Below are 17,948 nucleotides of genomic sequence, written 5' to 3' on the forward strand. Positions count from 1 at the left end.
GAGAAGAATACTGTCAATGACTACATTCATTTGACATTTTTCATTCGGTAAGGACGTGTTTGCCATCCGCCGACAGTCATTCTGCAGTGCGTAAAAGGCAATTTTCTAGGTGATTCAATTTACCAGCAAAAGGACCAGGTGGACAACAATCCATCATCCGATATTGAAGAGCGGCTTACAAAAATGGTCGAGTGATGTTGGCGAGCCTATAGACAAGCTCTGTGCATGTGTTTCAGATTCTGACTACTAAAAATACGATTATATCTTATATCTTAAAATTATTCGTGAATCGATCGCTCTTAGCAATGAAGTTTATCGTGGTGTTGGTTGGTGCGGGAAGCCTGGCCTTCCTCGGCGCGGTCATCTGCATCGTCGCCAGTGTGTACCCCCGTAAGGACGGGGCCGCGCCCCAGGCTTTGGCCGACAACGGGACGCTGACCTCCCAGACCCTGTTGCAGCCTTTCGCCCCGGGCTCCGTAGCGCACGCCGGGCCGCTGGGCGCTCTCCACGGTGCTGAATCCTACGAGGGAAGAGGCGGTCTGGGGATGGGCTTGGAAGCTCCTACTCTCAACGAGCTCAGCCCGGGCGAAGTGACCGCCGGCGGCGCTGGGGCGCCGAAACAGTTCAGCTTCAGTCGGCTCATATGCACCCCTATCCCCGTCGGAGAATGTAAGCCCAAGAGTCTCAAACAGCAGGCGGACGACCCATCGCTCTTCGGGGACGAGGACTGGAGCTATCTCCGCACCACCGCCGACGAGCTACGGCAGACGGTCGTGCAGCAGAACGACCAGATCCTGATGGACCAGCGGACCATCCGGGAGCTGACGGGGAAGCTGTCCGAATGCGAGAGCGGCCTGGAGGAGAGGGGTCTCGACGAGCGGAGCCTCGGGGTCTGGACGGGCACCCGCCGCCTTATGGCCGGGGACGACGTGAGCTCGTCGGTGGCAGTGCAGCTGCAGACAGCACGGGCCGTAGAGGAGCTGGAAAGAGCCATTCTCAACCTGAAAGATCGCATCGAGAAACTAGAGGTGAGCTGGGTGAATTAGAGATTATTATTATTAGAGATGGTGGGGGGGGGGGGGGGGGGGGGACTAGACACATACATAAAAGATGGGATGATGCTGTCTTGTGAGAGGAGAGACCTTTACATGGAAGCTATCAAACTGAGGTTTGTGTGTGCTGTGCTGTGCTGTGCTGTGCTCTGCTGTGTGTGTGTGTGTGTGTGTGTGTGTGTGTGTGTGTGTGTGTCCATTTTGTGGGAATTTATGTCCGTCTTATAGATCCAATCAGCTCCACATGGCAACTCTCCCGTCTCTTTATAATGCCTCTTGCCTCTCATCCCCCTCTTTCATGCTCACTCTCACACTGACCTCTTCTCCTTTTCTCCTCCCCATCTCCTTCCATTAACTGATTTCCATTACTTCCTTTCCCTCTCTCTTTCTTTATTTCTTTCTTTCTTTCTCTCTTCTCTTCTTCACCCTAACTTTTTTCTATTTCTCTCTCTTATTCTTTGACTGTCTACCTCATTCCCTCATTACCCCCCCCCCTTCTTTACTAATCCCACCTCCTTCTCTCTCTCTCTCTCTCTCTCTTCTCTCACAGTCAGAGATAGGCCCAGGTGCTCTGAACCTCACGCAGCCGACTGTAAGTGCGGAGGGCGGTGGTGGTGTGGGTGTGAAGGGGGCAGCAGCAGGGGTCGTCTCTCGTCCTGCTGCTCCCCCTGCTGCTCCCGCCCCTGGCTTCCCTGGGGGAAAGGGCCCCTGGAGGGTGGAGGACCTGGAGGGCGAGCTGGAGAGGAAGATTAAGGTTCTGGAGAAGGAGAGGAAGACTCTGAGGAAGGAGACACAGAGTCACCATCAGAAGATCGACCAGGGCATCGACACACTGCACCACCGCGTCTCCGAACTGGAACAGAGTGAGTGTGTGTGTGTGTTGGGGAGGGTGGGGGTGTCCAGAATATACCTCACTGTGTAGACAATGCGCTTAGAAATCCAAACATTTCATTACATTGTCTACGGCTGTGTTATAGGTACATGACAAATAGACTTTGATTAGATTTTTTGTTTGACACAACAGATATTTGTTTCAACTTTGTTAAAAAGCATGGGACTCACGTTAAGTCATTAAAACAAACAAAACACAGAGTTCTCAACAGAGCTTCAAGCGTACCACATTGACTTTAATATTCAAAGCCTTCTGCATTTATTTCAGCTACTGCTATTCTTATCTTACTTGTTGCAACCTTAAGCCCAGTTTACACTCCTGCGTAAAATCGACGGCGTAGGCTACGGCGTAGCCTTGCGTAGCCTACGTAGCCTACGGCGTAGATTAACGCGCTCCTCTCCAAAAATGTAAGTACGCGTCAGTTTCTACGCAACCGTAAGCTCTGTGATTGGTCCGCTTGGTAGCACATGATTCCGACAAGATTACGACTCTCTCGTCGGCCAAAATGCGGAAGCCATGACAGAAATGTCATTTACTTTTTCTGTAATTACTTATTAATAAAGATTTGAAAAATGATGATAACCATCGTATTAACTTAGTTTAATGTCATTTCAATGCATCATAGAACTTTTATTTACAACAAGCATAACAAAAACAATATCGCTATTATGCCGCTTTGAGTAGAGCACCCTATGGAAGCGTCAGGCACAGCCTTCCTATAAGGAGCGCGATTCACATTTACGAGATGTACAATCCTGTTTATTTAGAAATAAATGATTAGTTACAGGGAGCCCCATGGCTGTTCGTTGGGTTTAAATTATATTTATGATAGACATATTTAATGTTAAGTTATCTATAAGAACTGTGATTGGTCCGCTTGGCAGCGTCACATTCCGACTCTCTCGTAAATGCGGAAGTCATGACAGAAATGTCATTAACTTTTTCTGTAATTAATTATTAATAAAGATTTGAAAATGTATGATAACCATCTTATTATCTTAGTTTACTGTAATTTCAATGCATTATAGACATTTTCTTTACAACAAGCTTAACAAAAATACGTTTTTTGATCGCTATTATGCCGCTATGAGTACACCGACCGTCAGCATTGTCAGAATGATAGCTTACCGGAAGAGGCACAGCACAGGGGCATAGAAAACACACTGCCACCTAGCGATGTGACGGTGTAATTGCAGAGCGACCTACGTAGAAGTGTAAAGTGCGAGACCCCTTACGTAGGCTACGGCGTAGACGCGCGTAAATTCGACGCAGAAGCTTAAATCGGCCTTAAGAAACAACTAGCAGGACCGATGCAACATATAAGTTGCTACAGCTACAGCTGTCGACTTTGTTGTAGGATGTATCATGTGCCAAACTTGTATTAGATACCCCACTGAGCCACAAAGGGTGGTATCCTGGGGATCTGTATTTTACACCTTAAGGAAGTGAAATGTAGATGTGTGTAGAAGTGAATGTCATTAGAGCACGTTTTCTCGCACACTGAGCACAGTGGGTGGACACCCTGTACATTGAAATGTCTTAATTTTCAGGTCTGCCTGACTACAACTTCCCCGACGGTTTCGTTCTCTCCTTCCCCATGCGCACCAACTACATGTACGGCCTGGTGAGGAGAGACATGCCGGAGATGTACGCCTTCACCGCCTGCGTGTGGCTGAAGGCCAAAGAAGGCGGCATCGGCACGCCCTTCTCCTACTCCGTCCCCGGGCAGCCCAACGAGCTGGTCCTCCTCCAGGGGGTTCACAACCCCGTGGAGCTGCTCATCAACGACAAGGTAGGGAGACGGTAGGGAGGTGTCGTGGAAAGGAAAGAAGATGTCAGTCAATTCTAACCGACGAAGTCATCGTGTTCTGTCTGTTCGTTGATTTCGTTTACGTCTTTCGTCACGTCTTGTTATTCTTTGTGTCACTACACTACCCTCACTCGCCTGTAGGTGGCGCAGCTGCCCCTGTCCCTGCCCCAGGGGGTGTGGCAGCACATCTGTGTGAGCTGGACCCTGAGGGACGGGGTGTGGAAGGCCTACGAGGGGGGCAAGCTGAAGGGCCGGGGCGAGGGACTGGCTGCCTGGCATCCCATCAAGCCCGGAGGAGTGCTCATTCTGGGGCAGGAACAGGTGAGAGGTCTGGAAGGATGGAGGGGGTGGAGGAGTGGAGGGGTGGAGGAGAGGAGGGGTGGAGGGATGGGGAGGAGGAGGGGTGGAGAGGAGGAGGGGTTGTGGAGAGGTGGAGGGATGGAGGGGTGGAGGATTGAGGAGGATGGGTGGAGAGAAGGAGGGATTGTGGAGAGGTGGTGAGATAGAGAGGTGGAATGGTTGAGAGGTGGAGGGATGGAGAGGAGGAGGGTGGAGAGGTGGAGGGGTGGAGAGGTGGAGAGGTGGAGGGATGGAGAGGTGGAATGGTTGAGAGGTGGAGGGATGGAGAGGAGGAGGGTGGAGAGGTGGAGGGGTGGAGAGGTGGAGAGGTGGAGGGATGGAGAGGTAGAGGAGTTGAGGAGTGGAAAGGTGGAGGGTGGAGGGATGGAGAGATGGAGAGGAGGAGGGATGGAGAGGTTGAGGGGTGGAGAGTTGGAGGGGTGGAGAGGGGGAGGGGTGGAGAGGTGGAGGGATGGAGAGGTAGAGGAGTTGAGGAGTGGAGAGGTGGAAGAGTGGAGGGATGGAGGGGAGGATAGGTTGAGGGTGGAGAGATAGAGAAGCAGAGGTAAGGGGGGGGGTCTCTAATGACTGGTTTGTATGCATTGTTGGGCACATACACAATTATTTTACAGTATTACACATGACTGGTGTTTCATTATCCTAAGAGAGAGCCATGTGCCTCCAAAACATATCCAAAACACCCAAAAACATAAACATCGTTCACACCTACATGTGGAGCCCATCACCCCTTCATAAAAGTAGAGGCATTACTGTAGTTCCATTAGTGATGTTTCCTGCCTCTTCTTACTTGGGGGGTTTGGGGGGATCTTTTGCTTGCTGCACTTTGCCCCTTGACTCAACATGAGATTCAACCTATATATATATACATGCCGTTTAGCTGACACTTTTATCCAAAGCGACTTACATTGCAGTGCATATATTTTTCAGTATACAGTATATGGTCCCAGCGGGAACCAGTGTGCATAAAACTGTGAACGAACACACCGCTCAGCAATCGCTTTCGCTAGTAGCTCGCTCAAAGCCGACGTAATCAGCCCTGTCAAGGTTTTGCTACTACCACCCAAACCGTGCCATTGCAGCTGTCACCACATTACACAGATCGAGCATTGCGTCCTCTCCAAACATTCTAATAGCTAATTAAACCTCTCCTGGATTCTCCTGTTTCCTCCACACATCCATCTGTTGTTGACAGCTGGGCATGACTTCTTTCATCATTTACATTTTTGGCATTTAGCTGACGCCTTTATCCAAAGCGACTTACAACAAATATGTTTGCAAGTGAATCATCTGTCCATCAGTCATCGCAAGAAAAAGTAAAAAATAGAAAGTAAAAAAATCCATGCTTGATCATTTAAAAAAAGTATTATTATTTACATAACTATTCAACATACAAACATGGACAAAACTATTGGCACCCCTGAACTTCTGGCTTTGGCTTTGGATTTGTTCTCTTTTTTGTGTTGTTCCAATGCAAACAAAATAAATCAACATGTGAATACCAAAGCATGTAATTGCAACAATTTTCTGGGAAAAGTTCAATATTTTTGGCCATGACTGTAGTTGAATATTGAACATTACATATGGACACCCTGGCCCATATGGTTGTGTTCTGCTGTGTTTAGGACACCCTGTGTTCTGCTGTGTTTTAGGACACCCTGGGCGGTCGATTTGATGCCTCCCAGGCCCTGGTGGGAGAGTTGTCTCAGTTCAACCTTTGGGATCGGCTCCTGAAGCCCGCGGAGGTGGCCGCCCTGGCCGCCTGCAGCTCCACCTCGCTGGGCTCCGTGGCTCCCTGGACCGACCGCGACGTGGAGGTCTACGGAGGGGCCACCAAGGAGCCTGTGGACCCCTGCGCCCAGCACTCCAGCCCCAAACAGTGAGGAGAAATCGGGGTCAGAGCGTATGTCATGTTTTAGGGGCGCTTCCTCTTAGAGAAGGAGGTTTTACGGTGGGTTTTTGGAAGGTTGGAATGAAGGCTGGTATGATGGGTTGCGAGATAGGGTGAGTTGGTTAAGAACAGGTTAGTTTTTTTTTTCTTTTCTAGATGTCCACGCTGAATGTTCTTCTCCAGTTCTACACAGTGAAACTTGTACAGAACAAGACAGCAAACTCACTTTTGTTCTGTGAGGGGAGAGAGTGTATGAATCGACGTACTGCACTTCTGAGTTGATTTTTGGAAGCAGTAGTTAAAGGTGCACACTGTAACTTTAAGCTCCAGTGGTGGGCCCTGTGCTTGTTTCTAACCAGAGGTTGTGGGTCTTTACGAATGTAACCAGACATTTTTTGTTTTGCTTCTTTTGCCTAATGTGTTTATATGTGGCACCTTGAGTTGGAAATGAAATTAAACTAGAGTGTTAAGTCTTCCAGTGCTTTGTCTTTCGTATGCTCTGATGCTTGTGTTTTTCTTTGAATGGTGATTTTTTAATTCATTTTTTAAAATGATACCAGTTCATGTTGCAACATGTATTGCTGTATTTCTTTTCATTTAAGTTAGAGTTTGTTTTTCTATCCCACATTATGTTGATTTCTTGCAGAGGTGGTCATGGTAACACCACATTGTTCTGTATATGTGTATTACGTAGTTAAACGTCTGTCCTGTGCCGACCAACTCTCCTTACTTTGACTCACAAAAACCTCTCACAAAGTTTCTATTGTACAATGCAATGTTATGGGTTGTTTGTATGTATTGTTATGGAGACGTTGCGCTTAATTGTGCAAGTCATGTGGCTTTTGGCATGTACGGTGCATTTAAGCCAGCTTGATTTCTAAGATACAATTAGATACTCAAACTATGAACAATCTTGGTGAATTAGAGTGATATCTGACCTGTTTCTATATCATATGAATGTTATGTATATATCTGATTGAACTAACTGCATGCATGAGCAAAGCATTTTCAGTGAAAGGGTTCAGATTTCTAATATTTCTAAGAAAATAATCCAAATTGTAAAAAATATTTAAGATACTGTCGTTGTCGCCGTTACCACACTATCCCCACGGTGAACCACACCTCACATGAATGTTTAATGCGCTTTTTTACCCCCACAGAATTTAACAATGGGACATTAAGACAGTGGAATTCAGCTGAAAGATGACTAAAGATTATTATTGTGCATTGCCCCAGGAACACAACAACTGCAGTCACCCTCACCATTGATATATCCTAGTCATTAAGTGCCTGTCTGGGTATACACACCACAAAACAATGTCAAACGTCTTTTTATCCTCCTCTTCCTTTCTTTTGTTTTCTCTTTTCTTTATTTTCTGCTAATGGTGATGTCATTGTGGTGCTTGTTCACATTTGCAACTCTGTGGATCTATCTATGATATCGTAAAATATGTGGATGAAAAGAAATAAAATGGTGATGATATACATTATTGCTGGCAACATGATATTCTGGGTCATCTTATTGTCGCTCTCCTTTCTCACCCTCTCACTCTCTAAGTTACAGTTTAGACCAGGAGGAATAAGACACCTACATACACACAAATACATACACAAACATAATGAATACTTCATTTGGGTTGAAGTAAAGCATTACATTTGAAGAAGTCAAAACATCGAAGGTCCTGCAGATGTTACACAGGTTCAACTAACCATATACCTGACACATTTACATTTTGGGCATTTAGCACACTCTAAAAAAAGAATAGTTGAGAATATTAAAAAATTCAAGGCAACCTTATGCACTAAGAAATGTGAGTTTGTTGTTCCAACTAATATTAGAATGTTGGTCCAACTAATATTAGATCGTTGGTCCAACTCATATTAGATCGTTGGTCCAACTCATATTAGATCGTTGGTCCAACTCATATTAGATCGTTGGTCCAACTCATATTAGTTTGTTGGTCCAACTAATAATAGATTGTTGGTCCAACTCATATTAGATTGTTGGTCCAACTGATATTAGATTGTTGGTCCAACTAATATTAGAATGTTGTTCCAACTAATCTCGCTTAGTGGAACGGGGCCCTGATCGCCCCTCCTCTACAAGGCCTAGCTAGCATTGTGCTTTATTATACGGCAGGGAAATAGACTCCTGGGGGACAACAACAAACAAAAGAATTGTTGTTCTTTACCACAATGGTTCTCCTGAATGTATGTAAAAATACCTCACAAAGTGCAAACAAAAATGTTGCCGACATGAGAACCGTACAAAAAAGGTATGTCACCGTGGACATATGCCAAATCAAGATAACAAAACAAAACAAAAAAATCAAGAAAGTAACCAAGTTATTGTCCAAACAAGCATTAAATCAAGAGTTTGTATAGAGATCACACGCGCTGTGTGCAATCAGAGCCAATGTCCATGAACACATTTTAGGTTATGGTTAGCACAAATCCACAATGTTGTCCCAACAACGAATTGCAATTTCAGTTTATTCACAATTGTATGTTTAGAACTTATTGGGGTCCATTCCATTCCTCTGATGTACATTTTTACGTTCACTCATAGTAATTTAAATGTTCCTGTCTGAACAATTCAGAATACTAACTCTACTGAATATAGCGTAGTTGTTTTTTTTACAGTGCAGACACCTTCATCCAAAGTGACTTACAACAAATACATTTGTGAATCATCTATCCACCAGTCATAGCAGGGAAAAGTAATATATGCTCAGGCCTGGAGCCATTGGCAGTCATCGTGTAACAAGCAAGAAGGAAGATTCTTTTTTTCTTTTCTTTTTTTATAATGACTGGGGATTGGAGAAACAGTACAGGGGGGTAGTAGATGTCTCAGGAGGGACTGTTCAGGCATAGCCTGAAGAGATGGGAAGAGATGTTGACAATATCTTGCCAGCTGCTTGGCTTTCTTCTTTCAGGAGGCTTGCAATTTGCAGGCTGTGTACAGTCAAGTTGTGCACATATCAAATATGACCAATTAAAACCTGAAGATAACACCTAAAACCTGTATGACCAATTAAAACCTGAAGTTAACACCTAAAACCTGTAGATAATACCTTAAAACCAGTATCTAACACCTAAAACCTGTAGTTAACACTTAAAACGAGTAGCTAAGACCTAAAACCAGTATCTAACACCTAAAACCTGTAGTTAACACTTAAAACGAGTAGCTAAGACCTAAAACCAGTAGCTAACACCTAAAGCTAAGGGGACCAATAACAATGCACAGGTGCTGGTATTTAAATAGTTTTGTAGAAAATGATTTTCTGTGTACAGATCAAAGGATCATCTTATGGCCACCTGTGTGTGTGTGTGTGTGTGTGTGTGTGTGTGTGTGTGTGTGTGTGTGTGTGTGTGTGTGTGTGTGTGTGTGTGTGTGTGTGTGTGTGTGTGTGAGAGAGAGAGAGAGAGATAGATAGATAGAGAGAGTGTGCAGCCGTCCTCCTCTCTAACCCTTTTTACTGTCAGGTAACATATAATGTAGTTCCTTTCTGGCTTGCAGAAAGTCGAGTTGTGGGCTGCTCCAGCGTCTGGTTGTGGGCAGACCTTGGTACAGGAGTGGAGAGGTATCCTCCCTGTTGGTCTGGTCTACAGTATTCACACTGGTTTTGAGCAGCGTTCTCCCAGTGGGGTTCTGTCTTGTTTTAGCACAGGAAGGGGGTTTCTTCCTGTGGCTTTTCGTTATAGTTTTCTATAACTCTTCTCCAAGTAGAGTGTCCTTATTTGTGCCAACCGCTGCCTGCCGTCGTCACTTTGTCCTGCACCGCACCTGGGTCCGCAACACACACCATCCCATTACACAGAGAGAGTTCAAGTTTAAAAGGATTATTATACATTTTTTAGGTTAAAATGTTAATTCGTTTTCGGCTTACAACAGAACAACACACGGAATACAACAGAGTTCTGGTTTAACATCTCTCACTCCCCTCCATCCTGCTGTTGTCTTGCAACTTGGAACATCCAACTGGGCAACTGCCTGCCCACTCCATCCTCTGCCTGCCCACTCGGTCCACTTTCAACCCTTTGTCCAAAGGACAGGCTCATTGTAATGCATGGAAAGGAATGGTACAATTCACAAGCACAAGCCACCCGCTTACCCTCATCCAGTCTGACTCTGGCGGTTCCCTTCCATTCCTAACCGACCTACTCAACGTTTCCTACTCTGTGATGAACTCTGGGAAACCAGGTGATGTTGGCAACTCTCCCCGTTTACTGTACATTTCCTTCATGAAAAGTATAGGTCCATGACTATTAGGTCCATGACTAAGAATTGTGTAACTGGATAAATAACCCTAGAATCCAGAGGAAAACAACAACAACAGACAGCTTGATCTGCAAACTGTGACACTTTAAATAACGTGAAACAATACTATTGTGCAATATGACAACCCTAGTCGTCTATCTGTACAGTATAGTATAGTGGATAGTGTACATAGCCTTTATTTATGTAAACCAGCTACTTCCCTTCTTGTGATTTTTTTTTTAAAGTTTTTTTTTTTTTTTCTTTCCTAACACCAGGGGAGCCACCCCTCCTAAATTTCGTTGTTTGGTACCTGTACTGTAGCAATGCCAATAAAGTCCATTCATTCATTCATTCATCTTTGACAGCATCCTATTACTGTTATCATATCCTTAGCCAAAGGCAGGTATATAATACGTTGTGAAGTAGAAATGTCTGTGCTAGCAGGTCTGTGGGTTTATAAAGATGTGTGACTGCTGCCACACCCACACAACTGAACTGTGCTCTGGTCTGGTATCACCTCCCACTTATTTCATTGTCTGTCTGTCTGCCTGCCTGTCCTTTTTTCCACACAAGAAAATTGCATTTCTATTCATTATTAATGTTAATGTTAATGTTAATAATGTTATAAATCATTTTGAAAATATATGTTTTTTCTGTTTTTATTTGTTTAGTTATATTACCTCCATCTCTCAATAGTGTTCAAATGAAGACCAAATGTCCATATGTTTACATCTGTTGAAAAAGACAACGGTTTTGTCCAATCTTTTTCACATGACTGTAGCTAGTTTTCTGACTTTCTTATTTTTATATTCCGCAAGATTGAACCAAAAGCTTGTAAAAAGACAAGACAGTGAGGGTGTCTCTGGCATTAACCCAGCTACATGATGCAGTTGTGTATACCCACACACACACTCACACACCTTATTGTTGGTGGCAAACTTCTCGCAGGCAGTGACACACAGCTCCATGGCCTCTACTCTCATCTCCTCTGGCATATCCGTGTGCTGAAGACGGAAACCATACTGATATGAGACTTCTGAGAGCTATTCTAATGAATGTCTATCACTACATACTCTTGCATCCTTGGTGAATGCACTCCCTCTACCTATCTCTCTCACGGACGCCTGCACACACGCACACACACACACACACACACACACACACACACACACACACACACACACACACACACACACATACAGATAGAGAGAGAGAGCCACACACCCACCTACCCACTCACACACACATTACCCTTATAAGAGGAAAGCTGTGGAGCCTTTTGTAGTCTGCCTCGTCTTTCTTGCTTTCTGCCGTCTCTGCCATCCCCCTTTATAGCTGCAAAAGAAACACACACACACACACACCTCATTGTTGGTGGAAAACCTCTCGCAGGCAGTGATACACAGCTCCAAGGCCTCTACTCTCATCTCCTCTGGCATATGAATGAATGAATGAATGGTCTTTATTGTCATTGCTATAGTACAGGTACCAAACAACGAAATTTGGGAGGGGTGGCTCCCCTGGTGCTAGGAAAGAAAAAAACAAGAAAAAAAACAAGAAGGGAAAAGAGCTGGTTTACATAAATAAAGGCTATGTACACTATCCACTATACTATACTATACTGTACAGATAAGACGACTAGGGTTGTCATATTGCACATAGTGTTATTGCACATTCATTTAAAGTGTCGCAGTTTGCAGGCTTGAAATGTACACATTTGTGCCTCAGCACTACACCTGATTTTTTCAATCCAGCAGCTGCCATCAATCCGTCCAGACTGTCCAGGGCCCAGAACCTAGGTCTTTGCTGTGTTCAGGGCCTGGATGGCCCTGGGGTAGAAGCTGAGCTTCAGTCTGTTTGTCCTTGCGGCCATGGTCCTGTACCGCCTTTTCGAGGGCAGCCGGGCAAAGTGTTCGTACCCAGGGTGGGTTGGGTCTCTGGAGATCTTGGAGGCCTTCCTGAGGCAGCGTGTGTTGTACAGCTCTTCCAGAGAGGGGAGGGGGGCGCCGGTGATCTTCTGGGCTGTTCTCACGACTCTCTGTAGCGCATTTCTCTCTGCGGTTGTGCAGCTGGAGAACCAGTTGCAGATGCAGTAGGTGAGGATGCTCTCCACTGCGCCGCGGTAGAAGGCCACCAGTATCTCCTGCTTGTTGTGTTCCTTCCTGAGGACTCTCAGGAAGTAGAGCCGCTGTTGTGCCTTCTTGATGGTGGCTGCTGTGTTGTTCTTCCAGGACAGGTAATCCTGTATGTGCACCCCCAGGAATCGGAGGGTTGAGACTCTCTCCACGCTCTCTCCGTCGATGAGCAGGGGCTGGACCTCAGATTTTTTCCTCCATATCCGTGTGCTGAATAGGGAAACCATAGTGATAATTAGACTTCTGAGAGCTATTCTAATGAATATCTATCGGTCATTGTTATTTTTACTAAAATGTTCTGTCTACCTGTCTCTCTCTCTGTCTTTCTGTCCAACAGCCTGTGCTGTGGCTCTCACTAACTACCCCTTTATCTAGTACCTCTGCTTAGGATATTACCAGCATCACATGAAGTTGTCGGCCCTCTCCTGAATAAAACATGTGTCCTAATTACCTCTCATTCTGCTAGGGAACCCACTGCCACCACCCCTGTCTTCACCATAGTGTTCTCACCATGAATATTGATATTTCAGTCATCGACTCTCCATTTTCTCTTTTTCCCTTTTCATTGTTTTGTTCTTTCAAACACTATTCATCCACCTGACGCCTGTACATTTATTCTCTCCATTATGCTGTCTCCTATTTCTTTTCCTGACACTGGTTTACCTCTTTTCTTCCCCCTCTCCCTTCAACACTTAAAAAACAGAATTTTGGAGAACTTTCTTCCTCTCCAATGATCCTCCTCTTCTCTCTCCAGCTGGTATCTCTGCTGTCATTCTTTACACTTTCCCATCTGTCAAGCACCTCTCATTCTTTCTCTTCTGATTGTCTCTTTCTTCATATCTCCCTCTCCCTCTCTCTCTCTGTCACCTTTAAGTGGATGAGGATTGAGCATGGTTAGTCCATCAAATCTTCTTACAATAATGGGCATATGAATGAACACACACACACACACACACACACACACACACACACACACACACACACACACACACACACATGACGTATTTGGATGTAATTCAATACAATAACTTGTTTCCTGTGATGTAACTTCTTTTTTTCGACTTCTTCTTGTCAATGTGATCTAGGGTTACCATTATCATACTCAGTTTGGTTCTAACTGAGTCACCAACTCATCTCATAACCTCAGGTTCACTCGGGCAGATGAAAACCCAATGAACCCATGCCAATGCATTCTCTAATGTAGGCCTAATCTGCAACCATTCATTGGCTAATGGCTCATTGTCTCTTTCAAACAACTTACCCTACTCAAAAACGTTGATGAAACTATCATTCACATCTGCAACAGCCGGGCATTTAGTTTAGCCGCCGTAAGATTTTTTTTACTATAGGACATTTTACTATAGCCTACTTATCATGTTGTTAATTGAATTAAATATTTTAATTCCAGCAATGACAAGCATTACAAAGGGTGCGTTCGTAAATACGCTCTGTAAATCTGATCAGCACTCATGGAATCCTTCTTCAAATCAAATTACTTGGTCCCACTATGACTATGACGTTGAGTCAGTGTGCGCTCCGGCGCTCTCAGAGCGGATTTACGAACGCAGCCAAGGTATCAAGCGAGTGGATCCCTCGGGTCGTAAAGTCTGCCGTCAAACAGCCGTTGTTATGGACAACTAGGGCGTAGGATCTGCGCTTGTTGCTATGGTTCAAATGTCTCCTTAACAACTGGGCTGAGAGTGGACGAAACTTCTGTTTTGTTGCAAACGGTGCGTAAATTGCAGTTGCTATAGTGTGTGTTAAACACAGTGCTACAATTCGACCCAATACTTAATTATTTATTGTGATAATTCAAGGGAATTTTAGCTGATATCTGCAAGCCAGCCAGCTAGCTAACGTTAGGTAGCATGGTAGCTAATGTAGCTACAAGCTAACTGTGTTATGTTTGGCTGATAGTTAGCTACACTATGATAGTTAGATACACTATATATCATTTGATTGTTAGATACACTATATCATATGATAGTTGGCTACACTATCAGCCGTAGGTTAGTAAGTAAGTAAGCCAGCTAGCTGACAGGCTGTTTTTCTTTTGCAGCTATAAGGGGGGATGGCAGAGACGGCAGAAAGCAAGAAAGACGAGGCAGACTACAAAAGGCTTCACAGCTTTCCTCTTATAAGGGTAATTGTGTGTGTGTGTGTGTGTGTGTGTGTGTGTGTGTGTGTGTGTGTGTGTGTGTGTGTGTGTGTGTGTGTGTGTGTGTGTGTGTGTGTGTGTGTGTGTGTGTGTGAGAGATGGGTAGAGGGAGAGCATTTACCAAGGATGCAAGAGTATGTAGTGATAGACATTCATTAGAATATAGTGGCGGCTGGCCAATAGACATTGTTTATTCATAAAATGCGGCTGATATTCTGTCGGCGCCTATCAGCATTCATTAAAAATCCTCCAATACAATAAACATTTTATCTGTGTGTGTGTAAAATTCACTGTGAAAATACATAGGGGAGGAGTCGGGGCGCCGGCCGAATGGCAGTCTATGGCAGTCCAAATACTTTTGGCTTACACGTGAGCTGTAGCAGCGCTCCAATTGGCTGTCTCCTATTTCTCGGTCGGGGCGCAATTTTTTTGACTTGAGAGCCCTGAATATCCGGTTGTTAAGTCTGTCGTCAAACGTGACGTTTTGCAATTTCCCGGTCCAAACCAGAAATTCTCCGCACCAGAATACCAGTGTACTACAGCGGAATGACAGTTTAATCGTTTTTTAGACTCGGATCTATTCATACAACAAGGGACACTGCACTCTCCCGTTTTCCCCATATTGTCAGGGTATTTGAGCCTCGGAAAAGCGCTATATAAATATAATTTATTATTATTATTATTGCGGCATTTCGAAGACAGCGCCTCAGCCAACTTTGGACCCGGAAACACGTCGCGACAACAGGAGAGGAGAGCAACAGAGAGACAGACAACAGGAGAGGAGAGCAACAGAGAGACAGACAACAGGAGAGGAGAGCAACAGAGAGACAGACAACAGGACAGCAACAGAGAGACAGACAACAGGACAGCAACAGAGAGACAGACAACAGGACAGCAACAGAGAGACAGACAACAGGAGAGGAGAGCAACAGAGAGACAGACAACAAGGAGAGGAGAGCAACAGAGAGACAGACAACAGGAGAGGAGAGCAACAGAGAGACAGACAACAGGAGAGGAGAGCAACAGAGAGACAGACAACAGGAGAGGAGAGCAACAGAGAGACAGACAACAGGAGAGGAGATCAACAGAGAGACAGACAACAGGAGAGGAGAGCAATAGAGACAGAACTGAGGTGAGGTGAGCAACAGAGATAGTTCAGGATGATAACAAACAGTTCAGTATGACAGAGACAACTAATAGAAAGACAACTGTATGATTATAGAGTTTACATGTTCAAGGAAATATTGTATGATAATAGAAAGGTACACTTTAATTTAATTAAAGAAGTAACAAAGAACACATTTGTTATCACAATTGCATTGTGTTCCATGTCTTTCTCCATTGAATAAATAATGCCTAGTTGAATGGCTAAACAAGACCACTGTCTGGACAGTACTGCTAGAATTATTCACCTTACCGCTGCACAGATAGACAAAGGGTATAAGTCCATTCTGTTAACATTAGGTCTACTCTGCTAACAAAGACTATTCCAGTTGATTTGTCAGTTGTTGTGCATTATATTTTTGTTGTGTTTGCAGTTTGCCCTTTAATAAGTTATATATAAAAATAATTAAGTTATATATATATTCTCATGCTAAAATCGACTGTAAATTCAGATTTTAAAGTTGATATTCTTCCCCGTGGAGCATGCCCCCATAACCTGTGCCCCACCCAAAATGTTTATCACCAGCCGCCACTGTTAGAATAGCTCTCAGAAGTCTCATATCAGTATGGTTTCCCTCTTCAGCACACGGATATGCCAGAGGAGATGAGAGTAGAGGCCATGGAGCTGTGTGTCACTGCCTGCGAGAAGTTTGCCACCAACAATGAGGTGTGTGGGCGTACTTCACAAGCTTCAACCACTCTTTTTTTAGGAACTGTCCAGGAGGAAATTCCTGTACAAAGTCAAAACTCAAATAAAACATTACAACGTTATCTAACCCCATAGAAATAGGACTGATAATTTGGTATTTTTTGCTGGAGGCAGCCGAGGCACAGGGTCATCCATAGTCGACGCCCCTGGAGCAATTAGGGATTAAGTGCCTTGCTCAAGGGCACATGCAACTCCACCTTGAGGCGGGGATCGAACCAGCGACCTTCCGGTTGCTAGCAAGTCTCTAACCACTAGGTTACCACCGCCCCAATGGAGGCACAAATGTTGAATCAATGGTGACCCTAGCTTGCTGTCTGATATTTTGTTATGCTGGATGATGCATGAGGTTTTCCTGTTGCTTTAAAATTAAAACCAACTCTCTCTCTCTCTCTTTCTCTCGCTCTCTCTCCCCTCCTCTTCCCATCACCACCCCCCTCTCTGTCATTCTCTCAGAATGCAGCGAAGATGATAAAGGAGTCGATGGATAAGAAGTTTGGTAGCTCGTGGCACGTAGTGATCGGGGAGGGCTTTGGCTTCGAGGTGACACATGAGGTCAAGAACCTGCTCTACATGTTTTTTGGAGGGAGTCTGGCTGTGTGTGTGTGGAAGTGCTCTTAGCATCTCTTTATTTCTCTCTCTCTCTCTCTCTCTCTCTCTCTCTCTCTCTCTCTTATTCAAATCTGTATCCCTAAGCTACTAACTGTATTGGGGGGAAAAATGTGTGTGCCTATATGCATGATGTATGTGCCTCATTGGAGACTGTAACACATTTTCTTCAGGGACTGTGTGTGTGTGTGTGTGTGTGTGTGTGTGTGTGTGTGTGTGTGTGTGTGTGTGTGTGTGTGTGTGTGTGTGTGTGTGTGTGTGTGTGTGTGTGTGTGTGTGTGTGTGTGTGTGTGTGTGTGTGTGTGTGTGTGTGTGTGTGTGTGTGTGTGTGTGTGTGTGTGTGTGTGTGTGTGTGTGTGTGTGTGTGTGTGCTGGACACACACCTTTTTGATAACATGTTTTCCACCCTTATCAGTCTGGCCAGATTTTTATGTAAACACGAAAAGCCATGCCACTCTTGTCTCTCTTTCTGTTTCTTATGTACTTTCATGTTCCTTTTTCCCCCATTCTCTTCTCTCACCATTCTCAGTCATTTTTCTAATATTTTCAATATTTTATAATAATTGTAGGTATGTGTAAATACTGTGATGCATTTTAGTTTTTTTTTTTAAAGGTAATGTCTCAATGTTGCTAAGGGCCCAGAAACCAAGAGTCAATACAAGCCACACAGGGGTGTAATGATTCACGGGTATACACCATATTGTTTGGTCCAGCCTCAGTGTAAAGGGGTTAGGGGGGTTGTTTCCCCACAATGTCTACAACATTTCCATAAGTTCTCAGTTTTATCGACAGGCTCAACATTCTATTCCACTGTATTAGTAGACTAACACTAATTCACACAACGTGATTCATTGTACAGCTCACTGAAAAGGATGCTGTCCATTTCACATGACAGACGCAGCTGCCATTTGAC

At 44.6% G+C, this 17,948-nt stretch overlaps 2 protein-coding genes across 2 annotated transcripts; both read left to right on the plus strand.

Annotated features, from left to right (window-relative positions):
• Window positions 1–305: 305 nt before the first annotated feature.
• Window positions 306–5,994, plus strand: nptxrb (neuronal pentraxin receptor b; the record flags this gene model as incomplete). Its single annotated transcript, XM_080524426.1, has 5 exons — window positions 306–1,028; window positions 1,603–1,915; window positions 3,495–3,736; window positions 3,896–4,075; window positions 5,764–5,994. 5 exons carry the CDS (start codon window positions 306–308, stop codon window positions 5,992–5,994), a joined length of 1,689 nt encoding a protein of 562 aa, XP_080380552.1.
• Window positions 5,995–14,035: 8,041 nt separating this feature from the next.
• LOC308151546 (dynein axonemal light chain 4) lies at window positions 14,036–17,160 on the plus strand. Its single transcript, XM_080524442.1, has 4 exons — window positions 14,036–14,128; window positions 14,458–14,541; window positions 16,304–16,387; window positions 16,883–17,160. The coding sequence occupies exons 2-4, from the start codon at window positions 14,470–14,472 to the stop codon at window positions 17,045–17,047; spliced, it is 321 nt and encodes a 106-aa protein (XP_080380568.1). The 5' UTR covers window positions 14,036–14,128; window positions 14,458–14,469; the 3' UTR covers window positions 17,048–17,160.
• The last annotated feature ends 788 nt before the right edge of the window (window positions 17,161–17,948 follow it).

This window comes from Nansenia antarctica (assembly GCF_963989245.1).
Source record: "Nansenia antarctica genome assembly, chromosome: 2".
NCBI lineage: Eukaryota > Metazoa > Chordata > Actinopteri > Argentiniformes > Microstomatidae > Nansenia > Nansenia antarctica.